Raw genomic sequence first — 25,596 nt, 5'->3', positions numbered from 1 at the left:
TTACAACCCCTCCCTTCCCAGGTCCTCCATGTCTTCTCTGTGGCACTAAAGGCTTCCTAACGTACTATATTAACTGTTTGGCTTGTTTACTCTCTGTCTCCCCTGTCCCCTGTACCCAGCTAGCTGCTAAGTTCCATGGCTTTGTTCAACTTGGTATCCCTAAGTGCCTTACACATAGTAGGTTCTCAGTGAATAGGGTTTTGGGTTTGTTTGTTTGTTTGAAGACTAGTCAACTGCAGTAGTGAGAAAAGGAGAAAGAGTAGAATAAGGAGTTCCATCTGTAAAGGACTATGAACAGTCAATTGAGATAATTCACTACCTTCGGACTAGCCTTTTTTTTTGAGACAGGGTCTTGCTATGTTGTCCAGGCTGGTCTTGAACTCCTGGCTTCAAGTGATCCTCCCACCTTGGCCTCCCAAAGTGCTGGGATTACAGGCATGAGCCAGCATGCTTGGCTGGTATTTATTGTTAAAGTCTTGGCCAGAAGTGTCTTATTTCTGTTGCACTCCTTTTTCAGCCAACCTTTTGGGGTGTGTGTGAATGGAGCTGTGGACATTTGCTGTCCCTGGGCCTTGTCTCAGGCACAAGCGATGATGGTGGTGGCAGCTCTGTCCCAGGCTGACTTCCTGCCAGCTGCTCCAGGCTATTCCTGGGCGGTGAGCCCCTAGCCCAGGAACATTCCTCTGGCATGCAGACAGACAGGCACAGGAGAGGGACAAACACTCACAGCCGGCAGCAACTCATGGGCTCTCTCCTCTCTTCTCTTTCAGGCTCCAGGGAGCAGTGTCAGGGCCAGGGAGACGATGGTCTCCGTGACTATGGGTGAGTCTGTGGCCTTCTCTCCAGGGCCCCCTCTCCCCACTGCCCTTTTTGAGGTATGGCCTTGGTGGGGGACGATGGGATGGGGGAGGGAGGACTGGGTCACTGGCAGGAACAGCTGTACTCTGAGGACCGTGGCAGGGTGGGGCTGGAACTGCTTGAGGCCTGCCCGCCTCCTCACTGGATCTCTCTCCTGACTGTATAGTTTAGCTGTGAAGAACGTGGGTTATGAAGTCCAGCAGGTCTCCCACGTGGCCTCACAGAGCCTTGGTTTTCTCACCTGTGAAATGGAAATGATATTCACACATCGTGGGATTAAGGAGATTATAGCATGTAAAAGCTTGGGCATAGTTCTAAACAAACCTTAGGTGTTGTTATTATCACAAGCCTTAAGCTCTGTATTTGGGGATTGCTAAGGCACAGAGGTTAGTTGGTGGCTTTGAAAAATTTTGACATTTATTATAATATAGAAAAGTATATTATATATATATGTTTGTTGAGATGGAGTTTCGCTCTTGTTGCCCAGGCTGGAGTGCAATGGCACGATCTCGGCTCACTGCAGCCTCCACCTCCCGGGTTCAAGCGATTCTCCTGTCTTAGCCTCCCAAGTAGCTGGGATTACAGGCGCGTGCCACCATGCCCAGCTAATTTTTGTATTTTTAGTAGAGACAGGGTTTCACCATGTTGGCCAGGCTGGTCTCGAACTCCTGACCTCAGGTGATCTTCCCTCTTTGGCCTCCCTAAGTGCTGGGATTACAGGCATGAGCCACCGCGCCTGGCCCATAAAATATATTTGTATAGTTTTAAGAGTGATTAAAAAGCAAAGTCTGAGTATATCCTTTTTTTTTTTTTTTTTTTTGAGACAGGCTCACACTGTTGCCCAGGCTGGAGTGCAGTGATGCAATCTCAGCTCACTGCACCCTCTGCCTCCCAGGCTCAGGTGATCCTCCCATCTCAGCCTCCGAGTAGCTGGGACTATAGTCACACACCATCACGCCCGGCTAATTTTTGTATTTTTTGTAGAGATGGGGTTTCGCCATGTTGCCCGGGCTGGTCTTGAACTCCTGTGCTCAAGAGATCCTCCTGCCTCACCCTCCCAAAGTGCTGGGATTACACATGTGAGCCACTGCGCCTGGCCTGTATTCCTTTTTATTTGAGACAGAGTCTTGCTCTGTCGCCAGGCTGGAGTGCAGTGGCATGATCTCCGCTCACTGCAAGCTCTGCCTCCCGGGTTCACGCCATTCTCCTGCCTCAGCTTCCCAAGTAGCTGGGACTACAGGCATGTGTCACCACGCCCAGCTAATTTTTGTATTTTTAGTAGAGATGGGGTTTCACCATGTTGGCCAGGATGGTCTCGATCTCTTGACCTCGTGATCCACCTGCCTCGGCCTCCCAAAGTGCTGGGATTACAGACGTGAGCCACCGCGCCTGGCTGCCTGTATTCTTTATAATTCCATTTATATAAAGCATAGAAGCAGGCAAAATCAATCTATTTTGTTAGAAGGTGGTGGTTGCCTCTGGGAAGGAGTGAGTAGAGACTCTAAAGGTAATATAAAGGGTTCTGAGGTATTAGAAATACCTGATTTCTTGATTTGGGTGCTGATTACATAGGTGTGTCTGGTTTAGGAAGATCTATTGACTTGTGCACTTTTTTGCATGTACATTATAGTTCCATAAAAAGATTGAAAAATCCAAACCCTATTACCCATCCAGGTCAAAAAAAGAGAATATTGTCAGCCCCCTGAGAGTCCTACCCCAATTACACTCCCCTCTCTTCTCCATTCTCCATATGGAATAAATCATTTTGTGAACATCTTTTCTTGCCTTACCTTTCTTTTTTTGTTTTGAGATGGAGTTTCGCTTTTGTTGCCTAAGCTGGAATGCAATGGTGCGATCTCGGCTCACCGCAACCTCTGCCTCCTGGGTTCAAGCAATTCTCCTGCCTCAGCCTCCAGATTGAGTAGCTGGGATTACAGGCATGCGCCACCATGCCTGGCTAATTTTGTATTTTTAGTAGAGATGGGGTTTTTCTATGTTGGTCAGGCTGGTCTTGAACTCCTGACCTCAGGTGATCCGTCCATCTCGGCCTCCCAAAGTGCTGGGATTACAGGTGTAAGCCACCGCTCCTGGCCTTCCTTGCTTTTCTTTATAGTTGTATTACCAGTGGGACATTCCTATTCTATAGACTTTGGTTTTGAATTTACATGAATGAAATCATACCTTGTGTTCTTTTGTATCTGGCTTCTTTTGCTCAACATAATGTCTAAGGGTCATCTATGTTGACTTTCTTTTCACTGCTGTATAGTATTTCACCTTGAGAGTGACCACCGTGTGTTTATCAATGCTGCTGTCAATGGATATTGCATTATTACTGGGTTGGAGCTATCACAGACAAACTGCTATGAACATTCTTGTACGTGTCTTCTGGTGTGTGCAACAAGCCACATCTCATCGATTCCAAGACTCACATCATTGCACAACTTAATATTTCTGAAGTAGGGGTATATCTTACAGCCAGTGCCTTATGACAGTTTAATTGGCTGCATATTTTCCTTCCTTAGCAATACATGAAATGATGGTGTGTGCTTAATGTGGGGACTCTTTCAATTCCTCAGACACTGGGTTTCAGTAATCTCTTGGTTAAATTCACAGGCTTTGCCTGGTCCCTAGGAACTGATTGGTCTTTACAACTAATTGATCACAACCAGTTACAGATTTCTTTGTTCCTTCTCCCTTCCCACTGCTTCACTTGACTAGCCTTAAAGTCAATCAGTCAATTAATCAATCATAGGCTTTGGCTCAGAGAGCTACCCCCAACCTACTTGGTACTTTTTTCTCCCCTTAATAACAGCTTAGTTTAGCTATAATGCATTTATCATACATTTTACCTAGTTAAGGTGTATAATTCGATGGTTTTTATATTATCTGTTCACAGAGTTGTGCAGCCATCACCATAATCAATTTTAAAACATCTTTATCACTCTCTCTTGAAACCCCATACCTTAGCAGGGTGTTATGGTGCATGCCTGTAATCCCAGCACTTTGGGAGGCTGAGGCAGGTGGATCGCTTGAGTCCAGGAGTTTGAGACCAGCCTAGGCAACATGGCAAAACTCTGTCTCTATAAAAAATACAAAAAAATGCCGGGGGCGGTGGCTCACGCCTGTAATCTCATCACTTTGGGAGGCCAGGGCATGTGGATCACACGGTCAGGAGTTTCAGACCAGCCTGACCAACATGGTGAAACCCCGTCTCTACTAAAAATACAAAAATTAGCTGTTCATGGTGGCGCGTGGCTGTAATCCTAGCTACTCAGGAGGCTGAGGCAGGAGAATTGCTTGAACCCGGAGGTGGAGGTTGCAGTCAGCCGAGATTACGCCACTGCACTCCAGTCTGGGTGACAGAATGAGACTCCATCTAAAAAGAAATATATATATATATGTGTATATATATATATATGTATTTGTGTGTGTGTGTATGTATATATTTGTGTATATATATATTTGTGTATATATATGTGTGTATATATATATATTTGTGTGTGTGTGTGTGTGTGTATATATATACAAAAAATTAGCCTGGCCTGGTGGCATGCGCCTGTAGTTTAACTACTTGAGAAGCTGAGGTGGGAAGATCACTTGAGCCCAGGAGGTTGAGACGGCAGTGAGCTATGATTGCGCCACTGCACTCTGGCCTAGGCGACAGAGGGAGACCCTGTCTCAAAAAAATTAAAACCCCATACCCATTAGCAGTCACTTCCCCTGTCCCCCTAGCAACCACTAATCTACTTTCTCTTTAGATTTGCCTGTTCTAGACATTTCATATACATGGAATCATTATGTGGTGCTTGTTGATAGTTAGAGGTGCCTGCTTCTGGTCAGTGGGACCCAGGGCCCTATGGCTTAGCAGGTGGATGGTGCCTGCACAACATAGGGAAATGGTACCCCTTTCCTCTGGCCTGGCAGAGGAAATCCTAAGGACATGAGCTCCTCGCCAGCCTCAGTCCCCAAGGGCCAGTCAGCACCCTGGGTAACCGGCCTGTGGCTGGCTGGGCAGGGGCCTTACTTGGAGATGTGGCCCATGGGGTTTCACCTGAGCCCCGCACTGCCACTCGTGTAACACCTGTGTGTCTGTTTCCCTGCTCTGAGTCTCTATTGTCTTAAAAGAAAAATGGGTGAGGTAATAACAGATTTCTTCTAATCTAAAATAGCATGGATTGTTGGATGTACTGAGAAAGAAAAACAGTTTGCTAATTAAACTGTGGCACACCGTCAGTCATGAAGTAGATCCTAGTTTCAGAGATGTCAAAATGTGAAAAAAAGTTCTACTTCGAATCAGTGATCTTAGGTATCACCTGGCCTGGCAGGTTGGGGTCAGTTTGAGGGTCACACCCACCAAGAAGCCAAGAAAATTTAGAAAGAATAAAGTTTCATAGGTGGGGTCTGCCTGGTCTTGGCTGTGGCTCTATGTTTAGTGGTGATGGGAGTAATAGTAATAATAATAATAATAATAATAATAATTGCTGTCATGGTTTGAGGATGTCCTCTGGGTCAAGCATCATTTAAAGCCTTTTATATGGAGGTTCTCATTGAGTCTGCACAGTGACCCAAGAACATTGGGGCTGTTATCACTAAAATCTCAGCTCCACAAGGGCTGGGACTTCATCTTGTGCCTTGTGGTATCCCCCATGTGTAGGACAGGACCTGTCCTTTGCCAAATGCTGGGTAAACACTTGTCAGATCTGTTATCCCAGGTTTACAGATGAGGAAACCAAGGCACCAAGAGTTAACTTACCCAAAGTCCCTCCATAGGGAAATCGCAGGGTTAGGATTCGAACCCAAGCTCCGAAGCCCATGTTAGTAACTTCCATGCCTCTCTCTGAGGGAGGTTTGCTATTGTGGCGGGTGGGGGCTTGCCAAGGCTCATGGGCTGGCTCTATGATGCTTCTTTGCAGCCACCTGAGGATCCTATCATCCTCTGGGCCTAGGCTGGCTGATGGGGACTAGGGCAGAGAACCCAGAGTCCCAGTTACCCTAAATCAGTCATGGGCCCAGCATGTGTAGTGATGCAGAGAGCCAGCACTGGGGCGGGGTGGAGCTGTAAGGAGAAAGGCTGTGGTAAAGGTTTGGGAGCTCTGCCCCTTGTTTAGCTTTGTGGCTTGGGGTGGGTTGCCCAACCTTTCCCTGCCTCATTTTCCTCATCGGCAACTCAGGCGAGTCTTAATACTGCTTAACTCACAGGGTCAGGAAGGCTCAGTTCCATCATGTGTGTGTGGAGCACTCCATGCAGGGCCTGGCATATGATGAGCATTTAATTTGTGGGAGCTGCTGTGATTGTGGTTTTGCTAATGCTATTCTCTAAAGAGGACAGTGTGAGTAATGAGCCCTGTCCAACCCCACAGCCACTTCCGAGTGGATCCAGTTCTTTAAGGAAGCCGGCATTCCTCCAGGACCTGCCGTCAATTATGCCGTGATGTTTGTGGATAATAGGTGAGGAGGCTGAACTTGGGGATGGGGTGGTGGGGAGCTGGCTGGCCCACCCACTCTGGCCCACCTGGGGCCTCACCACTGACCTTTCCCTGCAGGATTCAGAAGAGCATGCTGCTGGATCTCAATAAGGAGATAATGAATGAGCTGGGCGTGACCGTGGTGGGTGACATCATCGCCATTCTCAAGCATGCCAAAGTGGTGCACCGTCAGGTGGGTGCTGTGCCCAGCCCCTCTGTCTCTGGGTTTGGTATGGAGGTGGAGGGTCAGTTGCAGAGCCAATGGGAGGCCTGGCAGCAGAGGCAGGGCGACCCGGGTTCCAGGGCTGGTTCAGCCATTTGCTGTGTGACGCTGGGCACATTGCCCAACCTCTCTGAGCTGTATTTTCTGCATCTGTGAAAGAGAGGCAAACCTGGCTGGGTGCGGTGGCTCACGCCTGTAATCCCAGCACTTTGGGAGGCCGAGGCGGTAGGATCACGAGGTCAGGAGATTGAGACCATCCTGGCTAACACGGTGAAACCCCATCTGTACTAAAAATACAAAAAATTAGCCGGGCGTGGTGGCGGGCACCTGTAGTCCCAGCTACTTGGGAGGCTGAGGCAGGAGAATGGCGTGAACCTGGGTGGCGGAGCTTGCAGTGAGCCGAGATCGCACCACTGCACTCCAGCCTGGGCGACAGAGCGAGACTCTCTCAAGAAAAAAAAAAAAAAATCTTGAAGGGTGGTTGTATATATTTTTTTGAGACGGTGTCTCGCCATGTTGCCCAAGCTGGTGTCGAACTCCTGGGCTCAGGCCATCCTCCTGCCTCGGTCTCCCAAAATACTGGGATTTCAGGCATGAGCTGCTGCTCCCAGCCCTGGTTGTGAGTATTAAGCTATGTGAAGCACTAGCACAGTGGAAACTGCCTGTATTCGGGTCCCTCTGTAATAACTATTATTGCTGCTTCACATTTTCCTTGTGATAATTATTATCTCCAGGACAGCAGCTTCCTATGTGGGATCCAGATGGCAACCTGGCTCACAACCTGGACATTCCAGTCTTGACCCCTCCACTTATAGTGACCCACCTTCCTGGATCTCTTTGAAATGGGCTTCTCACACAGCCCTGATGCTAGTGTGGCTGTGGCCACCTACCAGATAGTATATGTGGCCTTGAGCACCAGACCTGGAGTGTTGTACTCATTAAGTGATTAATATAATAGCTAACACTTACCAAGCACTTGCTGTGGCCTGCCAGGCACTGTCTCCCTCCCTCCCTTCCTCCCTCCCTCCCTCCCTCCCTCCTTCCCTTTCTCCCTTCCTTCCTTCCTCCCTCCCTCCCTCCCTACCCCCCTTCCTTCCTTCCTTTCTTCACTTGTTTATTATTTATTTTTGAGACAGGGTCTCACTCCATCGCCCAGGCTGGAGTGCAGTAGCACTATCTCGGCTCACTGCAACCTCTGCCTCCCGGGTGCAAGTGATTCTCCTACCTCAGCCTCCTGAGTAGCTGGGATTACAGGCATGTGCCCCTGTGCCTGGCCTCTTTATTTTATTTAATTGAGACAGAATCCTGCCCTGTTGCCCAGGGTGGAGTATAGTGGTGCTGTCTTGGCTCACTGCAGTCTCCACCTCCCAAGTTCAGGAGATTCTCGTACCTCAGCCACCCGAGTGATTGGGATTACAGGCGTGCGCCACCATGCCCAGCTAGTTTTTATAATTTTAGTAGAGATGGGGTTTTGCCATGTTGCCCAGGGTGGTCTTGAACTCCTGGCCTCAGGTGATCCACCTGCCCCGGCCTCTCAAAGGGCTGGGATTACAGGTGTGAGCCACCGTACCTGGCCATCTTTCACCTATTTTTGAGACAGGGTCTCACTCTGTTGCCCAGGCTAGAATGCAGTGGTACAATCACAGCTTACTGCAGCCTCAAACTCCTGGGCTCAAGCAATCCTACCACCTCAGCCCCTGAATAATTGGGACTACAGGTGTGTGACACCATGCTTGGCTAGTTTTTTAATTTTTTCTAGAGATAAGCGTCCCACTGTGTTGGCCAGGCTGGTCTCAAACTCCTGACCACAGGTGATCCACCCGCTTCGGCCTCCCGAAGTGCTGGGATTACAGGCGTGAACCACCACACCTGGCCTATTTTTTCAATAGGTGAGGAGGCTGAACTTCAGATATATATATCTGAATATACTGGTCAGATATTTTATAGAGTGTCCCTCAGTTTGGAGGTATCTGATGCTTTCTTATGGTTAGGAGTGAAATGTGTTAGAATCTTCTCTAGCAGTCAGGTGTTGATCCTTGTGGTGTTGCTTAGATCTCTAGGTTCATGCATGATTCTTCTGTGGTGACCCAGGTGCCTGTTCTTTTTTCACAGGACATGTGCAAAGCTGCCACTGAGTCAGTACCCTGCAGCCCTAGCCCCCTTGCAGGCGAAATTCGCCGTGGCACTAGTGGTGAGTCCTAACTATTCAGGCCTCTTTTCCTTGATTTTTATACCCTGTCAGTGAAGGGGACACGTCTGGCCATCCCATCCCCGCCTGTAATTTGCAAAGGTAGAAACAAAGCCATTGGAGGAATTCTTACTCTTCTTTTAGGGGAAAAAATAAACTGGGTAGTGAATGGCTGTACACACAGTCAATTGTCATCTGTGGTCATTAAGTTCTGTAAAGTTAATATGTACACTTAGTGAATTCTTAGCTCCTAGAAGAAATACAGAGCAATGGAGAATCTGTTGCTCCTATGGGAAATACTAGGTTAGGTTCCTGCAAGCCTGTCGTCAAATATATAGCTTTATTTTATGTGTGTCTCCTTTTAAAGGCACTGTAGTTAATACATAATGTTGATTTCATTAACCGGGAACTCATAGCCAACAACACTGTAACTCATTCCTGCACAATGCTTATCTCACACACACATTTTTTTGATCAGGTACATCATACCCTTCTTACATTTAGGAAGCCAGACAGCACTTCAACACTGTGCTTTGAGGGCCATTTTATTTATTTATTTATTTATTTATTTATTTATTTATTTATTTATTTTCTTATTTATTTATTTATTTTGAGATGGAGTCTCTGTTGCCCAGGCTGGAGTACAGTGGCACGATCTCGGCTCACTGCAACTTCTGCTTCCCGGGTTCAAGCAATTCTCTTGCCTTAGTCTTCCTAGTAACTGGGATTACAGGCACCTGCCACCACATCCAGCTAATTTTTTTATTTTGAGTAGAGACGTGGTTTCACCATGTTGGCCAGGCTGGTCTCGAACTCCTGACTTCAAGTGATCTGCCTGCTTCGGCCTCCCAAAGTGCTGGGATTATAGGCATGAGCCACCGCTCCCGTCCAGGGGGCTATTTTAAACAGCAAAATCACCAACAAAAATGTGAAAAATGTTCACATTCATGACATCAAGTAGACTGGGCAAATGACGCTTGTTTACAGAGCGGGACCTGAAACAAGAGGGTGAGAATGCCTTCTTTGTCCTCATTTGGGAACGTGTCTGGAGCAACTCAAAATGTTCTCTGTGTGTGTCTGTGAATGACAGTGAAAGCACTGCTGTATTGATTTTGGGGTTACAAATATATTTGAATGAGTAGGCAAGTTTGCAAATATGGAATCTATGAATGATGAGTATTGACTGTATTTATATTTTTTCTTTTTCTTTTTTTTTTTTTGAGATGGAGTCTCCCTCTGTTGCCCAGGCTGGAGTACAGTGGCGCGATCTTGGCTCACTGCAACCTCCGCCTCCCGGGTTCAAGCAATTCTCCTGCCTCAGCCTCCCGAGTAGCTGGGATTACAGGTGCCTGCCACCACGCCCGGCTAATTTTTGTATTTTTAGTAGACAGAATTTCACCCTGTTGGCCAGGCTGGTTTTGAACACCTCAGGTGATCCACCCGCCTCAGCCTCCCAAAGTGCTGGGATTATAGGCGTGAGCCACCACTGCACCTGACCTTTTTTTTTTTTTTTCCTTGAGATAGAGTCTCGCTGTGTTGCCTACGTTGGAGTGCAATGGCACGCTTAGCTAACTGCAAACTCTGCCTCCCAGGTTAAGTGATTCTTGTGCCTCGGTCACCCAAGTATCTGGGATTACATATGTGTGCCACCATGCCCAGCCAATTTTTGTATTTTTAGTAGAGACAGAGTTTTGCCACATTTGCCAGGCTAGTCTTGAACTCTTGACTTCAAACGATCCACCCGCCTCAGCCTCCCAAAGTGCAGGCATGAGCCACTGCACCTGGCTATTTTTGGTTTTTAAAAGCAGTATGATACCATTTTTTTTTTTTTTTTTGAGATGGAGTTTTGCTTTTGTGGCTCAGGCTGGAGTGCAATGGCATGGTCTCGGCTCACTGCAACCTCCACCTCCTGGGTTCAAGCGATTCTCCTGCCTCAGCCTCCTGAGTTGCTGGCATTACAGGTGCCTGCCACCATGCCCAGTCAATTTTTGTTATTTTTAGTAGAGACGAGGTTTTACCATGTTGGCCAGGCTGGTCTTGAACTCCTGACTGTAGGTGATCCACCCACTTTGGCCCCCCAAAGTGTTGGGATTACAGCCATTAGCCACCGCACCCGACAGATACCTTTTTTAAAAATAAACTTTAAAATTTTAATATACACATTAGCTTCCCTTTGCTGATAACTAAGCCGCCCAAAACTGTGCTTTAAAACACAGACATGTATTTTTATTTTTTGAGATGGGAGTCTCACTCTGTTGCCCAGGCTGGAGTGTAGTGGTGCAGTCATAGCTCACTGTAGCCTCAAAGTCCTGGGCTCAAGTGATCCTCCTGCCTCAGACTCCTCAGCCTCCTGAATAGCTGGGATTACAAGCACAAGCCACCATGTCTTGCTAAAACATGGGTGTTTATTTCTCATGATTTTGTGGGTTGGCTGGTCAGTTCTGCTCTAGGCCAGCTCAGCTGATTTTAGTGGTCACCTGGCAGCTAGGTTGAAGCCAGGTTGACGGCCGCATTCACATATCTGATGGTTGTCCTGATGTTATCTGGGCCCACAGGGTGACTTGGCTACGTGTCCATAATTATCTAGCTGGCTAGCCTGGGCTTGTTCACAGTGGTGGTTGCAGGGTTCCTAAAAGCAGCAGAAGAGGGCTGGCCCCAGTGTGCAAAGCACCTCTTAAGCCACTGCTTGCACAACATTTGCTCTTGTCCTGTTGGCCAAAGCAAGTTACATGGCTAAGTCCAGAGTCATTGTGGGCAGGGCCTACCCAAAGATGTGGATGCAAAGAAGCTGAGCAAATTAGGGTTCGTTTCTGCAACACTCCTCCATAACATACATTCAGAAAAGCATTCACTCATAATATTACAGTGGGGTGCCATTCACAGATGGGACACCCATGTAGCCAGCACCCAAATCCAGCAATGGAAACATGACCAGCCTGCCAGAATCCCCCTGTGCCCCCTCCCAGCCACCACATTGTCTCCAGGGTACCCACTAGCCTGATTGCTAACAGCACACATTAGTTTTACCAGTCTTTCAAATCTTTATAAATGAAATGTTCAGCTGGGTATGGTGACCCATGCCTTTAATCCCAGCACTTTGGGAGGCCCAGGTGGGAAGATCACTTGATGCTAAGCATTTGAGACCAGCCTGGGCAACATAGTGAGACCCTGTCTCTATAAAAATTAGTAAATTAGCTGTGGGAGGCTTGGGAGGCTGAGGTGGGAGGATTGCTTGAGCCCAGGACTTTGAGGCTGCAGTGAGTTATGATGGCACCACTGTACTCCATCATCGTGGGCAACAGAGTGGGACCCTGTCTCAAAAAAAAAAAAAAAAAGAGGGCTGGGTGTGGTGGCTCACGCCTGTAATCCCAGCATTTTGGGAGGCCAAGTTGGGCGGATCACGAGGTCAGACCTCGAGAGATCGAGACCATCCTGGCTAACATGGTGAAACCCCGTCTCTACTAAAAATACACAAAAAAATTAGCTGAGCATGGTGATGGGCGCCTGTAGTCCCAGCTACTCGGGAGGCTGAGGCACGAGAATGGTGTGAACCTGGGAGGCAGAGCTTGCAGTGAGTCAAGATCGCGCCACTGCACTCCAGCCTGGGCGACAGAGCGAGACTCTGTCTCAAGAATAAATAAATAAATAAATAAATAAATAAATAAATAAATAAATAAATAAAAAGAGAAGGGGAATAAGGCAAAGAAAGAAAGGGGTGGGAAGAATGCTCTAAAAACATTCCTGAGATGATCACCTTTACACACTTTAGAACATTGAATGATGTGTCTGTCAGGAGTGGGAAAGAGAACAATTCTTTGTATTCTGATATCCTGACTGCAATGCAAATGCAAGACAGAGTAAAGACAGAGTTGGTTGCTTAACCGCCACCCAAATGGGGCTTGCCTGTCATGATGATAAAGCATCACATTCCTGACATCTTTTCAGCTGCATATTTCCCTCTGGGTACAGCAGGAGAGGTAGGGCCCTCTTAACAGCTTGCCTTTTATAGCAGAAAATCCTGATCCTATTGCACTCAGCTAGGTAAAGAGTATTGTGAATGGAGGCTCTCACAGGACAGATTCTGCATAGCCAGAGAGTTTGCAGCCATTAGACATAAAGCCACCCATCCAACCTGAAAAATGTCTGAAGAAGTGCTGGGGTATATTATTAACAGAGGAGAGAGAGCAGGCCTGAAAACCAAGAATTTCTTCCTGCAGAGAGGGAGGAGGTCTGATAGGGAAGGATCTGTCCTGGGACTTCTGGGTACCAATAATGTCCTGATGCCTGACCTGGGTGACGGGTGCTTGGGGGTCACATTTTATTAAATGGTCTGTGATGGTTTAATGTAGTTTTCCTTTTTTTTCCCCCCTGTTTTTGAGACTGGGTTTCACTCTGTTGCCCAGGCTGGAGTGCAGTAGTGCGATCACAGCTCACTGCAGCCTTGACCTCCTGGGCTCAAGTGATTCTCTTGCCTCAGCCTCCTGAGTATCTGGGACTACAGGCACGTGCCACCATGCCTGGCTGATTTTTTGTATTTTTGGTAGAGATGGGATTTTGCCATGTTGCCCAGGCTGGTCTTGAACTGGGTTCAAGTGATCCATCCCCTTAGGCCTCCCAAAGTGCAGGGATTACAGGCATGCGCCCTTGTGCCTGTCCTCAGACACCACTTTAGGCACTGGGATACAGCAGTAAACAGACACAGCCTCCTCGTGGAGCTTATGTTCTTGTGAGTGAGTTTACCAGTAAACAAATAGAGTTTAATGTCAAGCAGTTGTAAGGGCTGTGAAGAAAATGAAAGTGGGTAAGGGTGATAGAGGTTGAGGAGGTGCTGTTTTTGATGGGGTGGTCAGGGAAGTTTTCTCTGAGGAGTTGCCATCAGAGAGGAGGCCTGAATGATGAGACGCAGCAATTCCGCTGTGCTTGGGGAACTGCATGCCAGGCAGAAGGAACAGCAGGGACCCTGAGGAAGCGCCTACTTGCTAGGTGAGGAAGATCCTGGAGACCAGCATGGCTGAAGCAGCTCCGGGAGGGGCGAAGCGAACTCAGCACGAGGCTGGGTGACTGATGGGTGAGGTGTGATCAGAACTAGTGTGGTCTAGAGCCTCAGGAAAGGCTCCCAGGATAGGGAGGGATGGGCTAGTTCCTGGGGAGATGCAGCCCACCCTGCCCCCAAGCATCCCCATCACGAGTACCGTGCAGTTACAGGGTGACACCCACTGACCTTCTCATTCAGTCTCAAGCCTCACCTTCTCCATCCTGACCCTGAGACTGCTGGATTGAGGCCTGTCTTCCAGGACCCCACCCAACCGGACTCTCCTTTTCTCCCCACAGCTGCCTCCCGAATGATCACCAACAGCCTGAACCATGACTCTCCACCCAGCACACCCCCCAGGCGCCCGGACACCAGCACCTCCAAGATCTCGGTCACTGTATCCAACAAGATGGCAGCAAAGAGTGCCAAGGCCACTGGTGAGGGAACATGGGCAGGTGGTAGGAGGAGCTGGAGGGGAACGTGGGTTGGTAGGAGGTGTTGGGGGTCATGCTTCCAATATTGTAAGGTGCTTTGAAGGCCACAAGGTATACAAAACATTTGAACCTGAATCACCTCTGTAAACTTGGTCAAGGTGCCATACGTCTGTGAGCCTCACTTTCTTCATCTGTAGCATGGGGGGTGGCGATACCCCACCCAGGAGGATGGACAGAAGCACCTGAGTTGGTGTGTTGAGGCATGTGTGCATTGCCTTCTCACTCAGGGGTTCAGGCTTTGTGAACAGGTGTTCACCGAGCCCCCTACTTGTGCCCAGCTCTGTGCTTGATGCCTGGGGTCATAGGTTAAGAACCTCTTGCCTCCTCTTAGCAGCCACGGGATCCATCCTTGAAAACCTTCAGTCTGATCCTGTAACCCCCTGGGCTGTAACTCTCCGGGGCTCCCCATTATTCCAGTAATAAAGGCCATCTTCCCCACATGGTCTGCAGGGCCCTGCATCATGTAGATTCATCTCTTGCATCACCCCACTTTGCGTGCTCGCTTGCTCCCCTCCAGCCTCCTTCCCATCATGGGGCCTTTGCTCCTGGTGACCCCTTGGCCTGAGCACTCTTCCTTCCCAGACTGCTCCGTGTTGGCCTCTGTCCTCCTCCAGGTCTCCGCTTGAGAGCTGGGAATGGGCCTGCAGTCACTGGGCTCCCAGGCCTTCCCATCCACCATGCTCTTAAGCCTTTGCTGGACCCATCCCCACAGCAATGACCTCATGGTGTCATAAGGCAAATGTGGAAACTGAGGCCCAGGGCGCTTCATGTTTCTGACACCCACTCCTATCACGCCCCGTCCACCTCCATCACTAAGTCTCCCCTTTGTCCTGCAGGTTTGGAAGTGCCTCACCCTCTTCTGGCCTTTGATTTGTGTGCCACGAGCAAAAAAGTTAAAATCAGGCTGGGCATGGTGGCTCACGTCTATAATCCCAGCACTTTGGGAGGCTGAGGCAGGAGGATCACTTGAGCCCAGGAGCTCAAGACCAACCTGCACAAGATGATGAAACCCTGTCTCTACATTAAAAAAAAAAAAAAAAAAAAGTAGGCTGGGTGGGGTGGCTCACACCTGTAATCCCAGAACTTTGGGAGGCCGAGGTGGGCGGATCACCTGAGGTCAGGAGTTCAAGAGCAGCCTGACCAACATGGTGAAACCCCATGTCTACCAAAAATACAAAAATTAGCTGGGCGTGGTGGCGCATGCCTGTAATCCCAGCTACTTGGGAGGCTGAGGCAGGAGAATCGATTGAACCTAGGAGGCGGAGGTTGTAGTGAGCTGAGATCATGCCATGGCACTCCAGACTGGGCAACAAGAACAAAAACTCAGTCTCAAAAAAAAAAAAAAAAAAAAAAGTTAAAATCAGTGTAACAAAGTATTGCAGAGATGGCAAGCCTGGGAGCAACTGGCTCTTTTAACCCTTAACACGTTTGAGGGGATTCATTTTTTAAATTGAGGTGTAACTTATGCACAATCCACCACTCATAAGTGTACACAGCTCAAGTGCTTGTTGACAAGTGAGTGCAGCCATAAAGCACTGCCTGCTTGGAGCTCTAGAACCTTTTCACCACCCAGCAGGTTCCCCATCCGAGGGGATGTGGGCTGGGCTGGGCCAGAAGCCTGCTTGGAATAGGGACAGAGCCACAGAAAGCCTGGGAGGCCTGCCACAGCCTGGGGATTCTGAGCACCTTCTGTGACCTCGTGTAACAGAGACCTGAGTTTCTCTGTGGTTTGGTCAGTGGTGATGTGGGTGGTTGGGAAGGTAAGGGATTCCAGTCGTGAATGTGTGGAGATAAAGGACACCTAGTGTCCAGCTTCCATCCTGGGAGAACGTTCTGTCTCAGAGAGTGCTGATACCCCTGCTTTCTTCCCCCAGTAGCCCTGGCCCGCCGGGAGGAGGAGAGCCTGGCTGTTCCTGCCAAGCGGCGCCGGGTCACTGCTGAGATGGAGGGGAAGTACGTCATCAACATGCCCAAAGGCACCACACCCCGCACCCGCAAGATCCTGGAGCAGCAGCAGGCTGCAAAAGGTACTGGCCCATCAGGGGCATGCTTCCCCGCGGGGTCCACGTCCCTCCGTCTGCATCACACAGGGCCCGTCATATCCTACAGACGGTGGCTGAGAAGCAGGTTCTAACGGGGATGCAGGAGCCGTAGGCCAAGGGGACAGTGATGGTGGCTGCAGAGGAGGGAAATACATCACCTCTGCCCTCTGATCCTGCAGTTAGTGTAGCTGGGCTCCTTGGCACCTCTTCCCCAAGGGGCAGGAGCAATGATAGAGTGATGGCCTGCTGTAAAATGAGTGGCTGTGCTTGGCCAAGGGCAAATACCCCAAAGTGGCACCGTTAATATGAACCAGAGGAGACGAGTGGAGATATAGTCCAAAGCTAGGCCTTCTGACTTGGAGTACAGAGATGATCTCTTGGTCGGGTGTGGTGACGCACACCTGTAATTCCAGCACTTTGGGAGTCTGAGGTGGGAAGATTGCTTGAGCCTAGGAGTTCAAGCGTGCAACATAGTGAGCCCCTATCTCTATTAAAAAGGCTGGGCGCGGTGGCTCATGCCTGTAACTCCAGCACTTTCAGATGATACAGAAACATATTCAGTAAAAACAAACTCTTTTCCCTCACTCCCATATCCCCGTCTCTTGTTAACCTTTCCAGACCAGCATCTATGTACATACATAACACATATATAGGCAGTTTTTTGTTTTTTAGTTTTAATTTTTATTTTTTTGTGATAGGGTCTCACTTCATCACCCAGGCTGGGGTTCAGTGGCACCTTGTCAACTCACTGCAGTCTCCTCGACCTCCCAGGTTCAAGCAGTCCTGCCTCAGCCTCCCGAGTAGCTGGGACTACAGGCTCATGCCACCATGCCCACCTAATTTTTGTATTTTTTGTAGAGAGGGGGTTTTGCCATGTTGCCCAGGCTGGTCTCAAACTCTTGAGCTCAAGTGATCTGCCTGCTTCACCTTTCCAAATTGCTAGGATTACAGGTATGAGCCACCACACTCAGCCTAGTTTTTCTTTTTTAAACACAAATAGTATTTGTGTTTAAAATGTAAGTATTGTTCTATAACTTTTTTTTTTTTTGAAACGGAGTCTTGCTCTGTTACCCAGGCTGGAGTGCAGTGGCACAATCTTGGCTCACTGCAACTTCCGCTTCCTGAGTTCAAGTGATTCTCCTGCCTCAGTCTCCCAAGCATCTGGGATTACAGGTGCACGCCACCGTGCCCGGCTAATTTTTATATTTTTAGTAGAGACGGGGTTTCATCATGTTGGCCAAGCTGGTCTCAAACTCCTGACCTCGGGTGATCCACCTGCCTTGGCCTCTCAAAGTGCTGGGATTACAGGCGTGAGCCACCATGCCTGGACCTAACTTTTCTTTTCTTTTTTTTTTTTTGAGACAGAGTCTTGCTCTGTTGCCTGGGCTGGAGTGCTGTGGTACGAACACGGCTCACTGCAGCCTCGACCTCCTGGGTTCCTACCTTACCTCCCCAGTAGCAGGGACTATAGATGTGGGCCACCACGCCCAGCTAATTTTTAAATTCTGGTTTCTAACTCTTAGGCTCATGCGATCTGCCCACCACCACCTCCCACCATGTTGGGGTTACAGACATGAGTCACCACTCTTAGCATGTTCTATAACTTTTTTGTTCATATATATATATATTTAGACATGGGGTCTCACTATATTACCCAGGTTGTTCCCAAACTCCTGGGCTCAGGTGATCCACCTGCCTCAGCCTCCCAAAGGGATTACAGGTACACCCTGCCATGCCTGGCCCATGTTCTATAAATTTTTTGTTGAGATCTTCTCATATTAATGCAGGTAGATCTTCTTCATTCTTTTTTCAATGGTCGTTTATTATTTCCAGAGTATTCATATACCATAATTTGGTAACCATTCTATTGATGGCTATTAGGTTATAATTTAGGGGAGGATGCACTACCACTCATCAGATTCTCTCAGAGGTCCCTGACCCCAAGAAGTGAAAGGAACATGCAGGCGCTAAGAACTCTTCCCGTGCACACAGTTCATGAGCTAGTGCTGAGGTGTAGGGAATCTGCCAGTTGTAGCTGGTCTTTCCCACATTTGGCTCTAGCCAGATAGGGGTGGGTTAGGGTCAGTGTGAGCCAACAGTGTAGACATAACACCCAACTCAGCACAGTCTGGCCATGCCTGTCCCAGAGCTACTGGTGTCTGGGCTGCCTTGGTGTCTGTACAGAGCTCAGCCTAGGCCTGGCCCACCGGGGCCTCTCCCTGATGGCTTCACTTCCCTCCCAGGTCTCCATAGGACGTCTGTGTTTGACCGCCTCGGCGCCGAGACCAAGGCAGACACCACGACAGGGAGTAAAGTGAGTGGGGATGGGGGAGCGATTCTGGGCGTGCGAGCTGTTGTCCTCCCTGAGCGGTGCTCCTGACTCTTTAACACATCTCAACCTCACTCGGCCCAGGGCCGTCTAACCTGCCTTTCCAGCCTCAGTTCCTGGCTTTGCACTGGCGGCTTTCCCATATGTCTTCTGCCCTGGCTTCTCTCCCGGTTTCCAGCCCTGGGGGTCCAGTACTCCTGGATGCCTCCCACCCACCATGTCCCCAACTGGTCTTAGTGTCTTTCCCCAAGTCAGCCCTCTCCTGGGGCCCCATCTGAGGGCTGCCTGCCCTCCCCATTGCAGTCTGTCAGTGGGTCTGATGACTCTACTTTCTCTCCCTCCTCTGCCACCTCTCCCTGTCAGGATAGGATGATAGCCTCCTGAATGGTCTCGCACAGCTACCGTGGACCCCAGCCCCTATCCCCACAGCAGCAGTGTGTGCGGCCCACAGGACAGGGCCCGTCCCCTCACTGGAAGCCCTGCAGAGGCTCTTCACTGTGCCCATGATGCAGCCTGTACTTCCTGCCACGGCCCGCAGTCCCACAGGCCCCAGGCCTGGTGTGTAGTTCAGAGTACACCCTGAAGCCCACAGGGGCCTGACTGCGTGGCTTTGGCCATGTCACTTAAGTCCTTTGTACTTCAGCCTCCTCATCTGTATAGACCCACCTCCAAGGATGGCTGTAGGGTTAAGATCATCCCCGCATGGTGCTGGGGTGTGCGGCACCTGTTGGTGAACTATTGCAGAGCCCCCCAGCTGCGTTTCCTGCCTGCCAGTGTCCTGCTCTGCAGGGTGCAGCAACTCGGGCTTGCTCACTTCCAAGAATCTTACCATGAGGAGGATGGGAACACTCGGGATCATGTGGCTGGAAGTTCCAGCCCTATGAAGAGCTAAGCACATAGTGAGTGCTCAATACATAGGATTATGCTTCCTGCCTTCAGGGCATAGCACATGCTCTTTTCTTTGCTAATTCATCTTGGAGGGCCTGGCTTCAAAGTTGGTGCCTCAGGGAAAGTTCCTCTGGACTGATGAGGAGCCACCCCTGTCTTCTGCCCTCCAGCTGTCCTTCTCCGTCTAGAATGTGTTACTGTCATTCTTGCAGAATTATTTGTGTCATTTCTGATGCCAAGCCTCTCTTCCCCACTGGACTGTGAGCCCCATGAGGGCAGCGCTGAGGCTGTCTTGGTCATCACTGTGTCCCTAGCACTGCCGGCCTAGGTCCAGGTACAATATAGAGTTGGGACTCAAAATATTCGTGGAGTGAATGACCAGATTAATCTCTCCACTCCACTCATGCCCACCTATTGACCTTGCAAATGACATTCCCTTTGTGCGGGACTCCCGTCCTCTTCCCTCTTTCTTAGACCTACTTCCAGCTCAGATGTCCCCCCTCTCAGGGCGCCCTCCCTGAACTTCTAGGAAGGTCAGGTACTTCCTCTGGGCTCCTCCAGTACCCTGGACTCCCCCATCATGGCTCTCGCCACTATCTGGGGTGTCAGTGATGGGTGTTTCTCCCAACTGTGAGTCCCAGGAGGCCAGGCACAGAGGAAGCAGCTCTCCATGAATGTGTGTTGAGTGACTCAGTGACTCATTCATCCTGTCTCTGACCTCCACAGCCCACAGGAGTCTTCAGCCGCCTGGGGGCCACCCCAGAAACGGACGAGGATCTGGCTTGGGACAGCGACAATGACAGCAGCAGCTCTGTCTTGCAGTATGCCGGGGTCCTGAAGAAGCTAGGACGGGGCCCAGCCAAGGCCAGTCCCCAGCCAGCACTGACTGTCAAAGCCAAGGCCACAAGCTCAGCGACAACGGCCGCTGCCCCGACACTGCGGCGCCTGGCGCTTTCCTCACGGTCTGGGCCTGAGAGGAAGCCGGAGTCCTTGTCTAAAGTCAGCATCATCAAGAGACTGGGCGCAGCTGCCCTTGTGCCCGAGGCCCAGGACAGCCAGGTCACCAGCACCAAGAGTAAGTCCTCAGCCGAGGTCAAGGTCACCATTAAGAGGACTCTGGTGGGGCCCCGGGGGAGCAGCTCCAGCGAGGGCCTTGGTGCCCAGATGGACCACGCGGGCACTGTGAGCGTGTTCAAAAGACTGGGCCGCAGGACCTTCTAGCCCACCTGTGGGCGGGGTGCAGGCAGCAGAGCCCGCGGGCATCTGCCCTGGCCGCCCCAGGCTCCTGGCTTCATCACGCCTCCCACCAGCTCCTGGATGACACAGCTTGTCTCCCTCGGGCTCTAGAGCTAGGCCCGAGCATTCGGGGGATCACCCCATTTCTCCTAGCCTGGGATGGTCGTCGCAGCTGGCCTGGCCCGCTCCAGGACTCCCCTTCTCTCATGTCCTCTGTGCTTTCTTCTCTGGCTGTGGCCTTGGCAGAACCCACTTTTCTACCTCTCCCAAGTGCCAGGGGGCCTCTTCCTCTCCTACATTCCCCTTCTTCCCCTGAGCAGGGTCTGCTGCCTCAGACCCCAGCTCATCAGCCTCCCTGTCCCCCTCAACTGAGTGGGTGTCACCTGGTGGGCCTCCCTTCCCCCACTCACCACTGACCTCCCTCACTCCTCTGCGCCTCCCCCCACTGCTGTGACTTCTCTCTCTCCCTGTCTTCACTTTGTTCATTTCTCTTCTGTTTTCTGTCCCCGTGGCAAGGCCCGACTGTCCGCTGCGTCCTGCCCGACCCTCCTGTACCTCCGGCCTCCCAGCGGCCCCCTCGTCGGCGGTGGCGTCGAGCCTGTTGAGACTGTTAGCCGCCCTCTACTCCCAGGCTGGAGGGACCTCTCCAGACCCTGGGCTGCGGCTGAGGCGCATCCGTTTTCCTGCCCTGGGCATCTGTCTCTGAAAGTGTATGGCGGGTGGCGGGCAAGGGGCACTGGGAAGGGAGGCCAGTGCCTAGAGTGAAGACAGCTGCTGTTTTAATATATTTTTGTGACTTTCAAATCATTTCCCCCCCTCCTTCAGGGTGAGTTGCAGGACTGTTTCACACTATGCGCAGCTGGGCTGGGGATGCTAGCAGAGGATTGGGCTGTGTCTCTAAAGGTCAGGCTTCCTGCACACACATGGTCCATGTCCCTGCTGCAAGCCCTGAGTCAAGGGGAGTAATGGCCACAGTCACCATTCAGTTAGGCCGCCCCCTGCCCCCAATAAGCCGTAGTGGTTTTGTCACTCTATCCCCTCCCCCCATGGATTTCACCTGCTTGTTGGCACCTTTCCAAATGATGGGCTCCGTTTGTGAGACCATGAGTTTCCACTGGTTTGGTCGCCCACCCCTCCCTGCTGCACAGCGCCCCTGAGCCAGGCCTGTCCTAGGAGCTGGTAGCAGGTAGTGAGCAGGGCCTCTCCAGGGATGGGGTGTAGGTAAAGCGGTGGTGCTGGCCAAGGAATCTGAGGAGTGGGAGAAAGTGGCCAGGGCCACTTCAGTGGTTGTGGATAGGAAGGCCTTGCAGAAGGGGTGACATGGAGGCCAAGTTGGGAATGTGGCTTCATGAAGTTCAGGAGGAGAGCTTTCAGGCAGAGGGACAGCCAGGGGCAGAGGTGCTGAGGTGGGACAAGGAACAGGAAGAAGGCTGGTGGCTGTGAGTGAGGGCGGGCCCTGCCTCCAGCATGAGGCAGAGGTGGGTGGGCAGGGGCTAGGTGGCTGGGGGTGTTGTGATCAAGGAGGAGGAGTGTGCACAGTGACCCGGGAGTGCTGGATTGGGAGGATTTGGAGCTGGGATGTGCTGAGCTGAGTTTCATTTAGGATCATCGCTCTGGCTTCTGTGAGGAGAAGGAATGGCTGGGAGGGCTGGGGTGGATGCCACTGCAGCAGTCCAGGCAGGAAGCCAGGATGGCTGCGAGGGCATGGCAGTGGGGAGCAGGGAAGAGGGCCGCTTGGGCTGCTTAGGGTGTGCTTTGGAGGAAGAGCTGTGGGATGTGCTGATGGGTTGGAAGTTGGGGCTAGAGAAGATGAGAATCATAGGGCCCGCCTAGATGTTAGACCGGAGCATCTGGGGGAACGGCTGTTAACAGAGAAGGGGAGACGGGAGGAAGGTCAAGGAAGAGGGAGCTGTGTTCTGACTGCATTGCGCCTGTTAGGGTCCCCGCTGGGGCTCAGGCGGACACCTGGGCTGGGGGTTCATGGCTGCTGACAGTGCGCATGGTACAGCTGGAATCAAAGCCAAGGGCCTTGGCTGGGCGTGGTGGCTTACGCTTGTAATCCCAGCAGTTTGGGAGGCCAAGGCGGGTGGATCACAAGGTCAGGAGTTTGAGACCAGCCTGCCCAAGATGGTGAAACCCCGTCTCTACTAAAAATACAAAAATTAGCCGGGTGTGGTGACAGGTGCCTGTAATCCCAGCTACTTAGGAGGCTGAGGCAGGAGGATCGCTTGAACCCGGGAGGTGGAGGTTGCAGTGAGCTGAGATTGTGCCACTGCACTCCAGCCTAGGCAACAAGAGCGAGACTCCATCTCAAAAAAAAAAAAGCCAAGGGCCTGGTAATACCAGCTGGAAAGGGATCATAGAGATTGGAGGGAACCCAGGAGGGAATCTGGGGCCCTTTCCCTGTTTAGAGAACAGGAACTGACAAAAAGAGACAGCCTAGGAGAGGTCAGGGGGTTGGAGGAGAATTAATGAGACAGCAGGTAAAGATGAGACTAGATCTCATCCGTTTATTTATTTATTTTCATTGTGGGAAAATATACCTCATGTGAAATTTACAATTTTAACCATTTTATTTTATTTTTATTGTTTTTTTTTTTTTTTTTTTGAGTTAGAGTTTTGCTCTTGTTGCCCAGGCTGGAGGACAATGTCATGATCTTGGCTCACTGAAACCTCCACCTCCAGGGTTCCAGCTATTCTCCTGCCTCAGCCTCCCTGGTAGCTGGGATTACAGGCACCTGCCACCACTCCCAGCTAATTTTCATATTTTTAGTAGATGGGGTTTTACCACGTTGGCCAGGCTGGTCTCGAACTCCTGACCTTAGGTGATCCGCCCGCCTCAGCCTCCCAAAGTGCTGGGATTACAGGTGTGAGCCACCGCGCCTGGCCCATTTTAACTATTTTAAACTGTACCATTCAGTGGCATTAAGTACTTTCACACTGTTGTGTACCCTTCGCCATCATCCATCTCCAGAACTTCTTTCATCTTCCTAAATCCGTTATTTTCAGTTTTTCAGTTACGTCATATTGGGGGCCGACTGTGTGTCATGCAGTGTCCCAGGCACTGGGGATGGGCCGTGAAGGGCTGGACTTCAGGATGAGGGACAGCTGTAGAGAGCAGTAATAGATGCCTTTCTCTGTGGGGGCCCAGGCTAGACCCTCCTGAGACTGGCTGAGGCCTGACCTCAAAGGACAGCAAATGCTGGCCCTCAGATTCCAGGGGCCGCCCCTTCAGGTCATTGCCACCAGGAAGAGCTCACACATGCGCACTTTCCCTGCTGAGCTTCAGCATTCTTTGTTTCCTAATAATTTCCTCTGATTCCACTTCATAGGTAATTTTAACAACTGCTGGGGTGAACTGGAAGAGTTCCAGTTGCTAAATTTAAGAGCCATGGTAATTTCTCAATGTGTAATAGGAACTGCAATGATATAAAAACATATATAGGTAATTTACCACACAGGGTTTAGCTGTGCCAGGGAGATTCTCTTATTGTTGCGCTTTACAGAGGCACAGAGAGGGGAGTTAACTACTGAAGGCCTCACCCAGCTGGCGGGTGGCAGGACTGAGTTTGACCCCAGGGAGCAGACTTCAGGATCCTTGCCCCTTAATCCCTACCCTGTGGTGCCTTTAAAAAATTTTTATTTTATTTTATATTTTATGGAGACGAGGTCTCACTATGTACCCTATGCTGGGCTCGAACTCTTGGGATCAAGTGATCCTCTCTCACCGGCCTCCCAAAGTGCTGGGATTACAGACATGAGCCACTGCACCCAGCCACCTGGGCTGCCTTGATAGCAGATTTGAAACATAGCCCTTTTGGAGAAGGGTCAAGGCGGAGGTCTTAAGACAGTGATTTTGGACCTGGCATGGTGGCTTACGCCTGTAATCCCAGCACTTTGGGAGGCTGAGGCAGGTGGATCACTTGGAAGTCAGGAGTTCGGGACCAGCCTGGCCAACATGGCAAAACCCCATCTCTATTAAAAATACAAAAATTGGCCAGTGTGTTGGTGCACGCCTGTAATCACAGCTACTTGGGAGGCTGAGACACGAGAATCACTTGAACCCAGGAGGCGGAGGTTGCAGCGAGCAGAGATCATACCACTATACTCCAGCCTGGGCGACAGAGTGAGACTGTCTCAAAAAAAAAAACAAAAAAAAAAAACAAAAAAAACCCAGTGGATTTGGACTCTCTAGAGTTGTCCATGTGTAGATGTCCGCACCAACCTTATTGGCTTGTCCTAGGAAGCATTTGCAGCTAGGATGCTGCTCGCCTTGAGAGCCACATCCTTGTGACCTGAGCTGATGCTGCCTCCACCTCCCAGTTGCTCCGGAGTCACAGTGGCCCACCCGTTATACATTTGACTTGGCAGTTCTCCCGAGCCCGCCCCAACAGCCATGACCCACAGGGTAGATTTTTTTTTTTCACTGATTCCAATAAGCACTTTTTACTTTTAGTTTTTTAGAGACAGGGTCTTTCTATGTTGCCCAGGCTGGTCTCAAACTACTAGTCTCAAGCAATCCTCCCATCTCAGCTTTCCAAAGTGTTGGGATTACAGGCATGAGCCACCATGCCCTGTCTGTTAGGCATTTTTGAGCATAAATAATACATTCACAGCCACGTTTGGTGGCTCATGCCTGTATTCCCAGCTACTTGTAAGGCTGAGGTGGGAGGATCCCTTGAGCCCAGGAGGTTGAGGCTGCAGTGAGCTGTGATCGCACCACTGCACTCCACTTGGGCAACAGAGCAAGACTCTGTCTCGAAAAAAAAAAAAAAAAATTAAGAATACATTCACATGGTTCAAAATGCAAAAGATACAAAAGTCTCTACAGTGAAAAGTAT

At 50.3% G+C, this 25,596-nt stretch overlaps 1 protein-coding gene across 8 annotated transcripts in view; it reads left to right on the top strand.

Annotated features, from left to right (window-relative positions):
• The window catches only part of AKT2 (AKT serine/threonine kinase 2), a 117,786-nt gene that overhangs the window by 5,847 nt on the left and 86,343 nt on the right, over positions 1 to 25,596 (top strand). For 4 of the 8 annotated variants that reach the window (XM_024351378.3, XM_054674198.2, XM_063800738.1 and 1 more), the window contains 8 exons: positions 771 to 822; positions 6,219 to 6,306; positions 6,402 to 6,516; positions 8,659 to 8,737; positions 14,066 to 14,203; positions 16,138 to 16,287; positions 18,546 to 18,616; positions 20,246 to 20,594. In XM_024351378.3, coding sequence (XP_024207146.2) covers positions 771 to 822; positions 6,219 to 6,306; positions 6,402 to 6,516; positions 8,659 to 8,737; positions 14,066 to 14,203; positions 16,138 to 16,287; positions 18,546 to 18,616; positions 20,246 to 20,594 — 1,042 coding nt within the window. Of the gene's footprint in view, positions 1 to 770; positions 823 to 6,218; positions 6,307 to 6,401; positions 6,517 to 8,658; positions 8,738 to 14,065; positions 14,204 to 16,134; positions 16,288 to 18,545; positions 18,617 to 20,245; positions 20,595 to 25,596 lie in introns of all 8 variants that reach the window. The other 4 variants (XM_054674199.1, XM_024351377.3, XM_024351374.3 and 1 more) reach the window with 1 other exon arrangement.

This window comes from Pan troglodytes, chromosome 20 (genome assembly GCF_028858775.2).
Source record: "Pan troglodytes isolate AG18354 chromosome 20, NHGRI_mPanTro3-v2.0_pri, whole genome shotgun sequence".
NCBI lineage: Eukaryota > Metazoa > Chordata > Mammalia > Primates > Hominidae > Pan > Pan troglodytes.
Note: the sequence above shows the minus strand (reverse complement) of the source record. Positions and strands in the feature narration are given on the sequence as shown.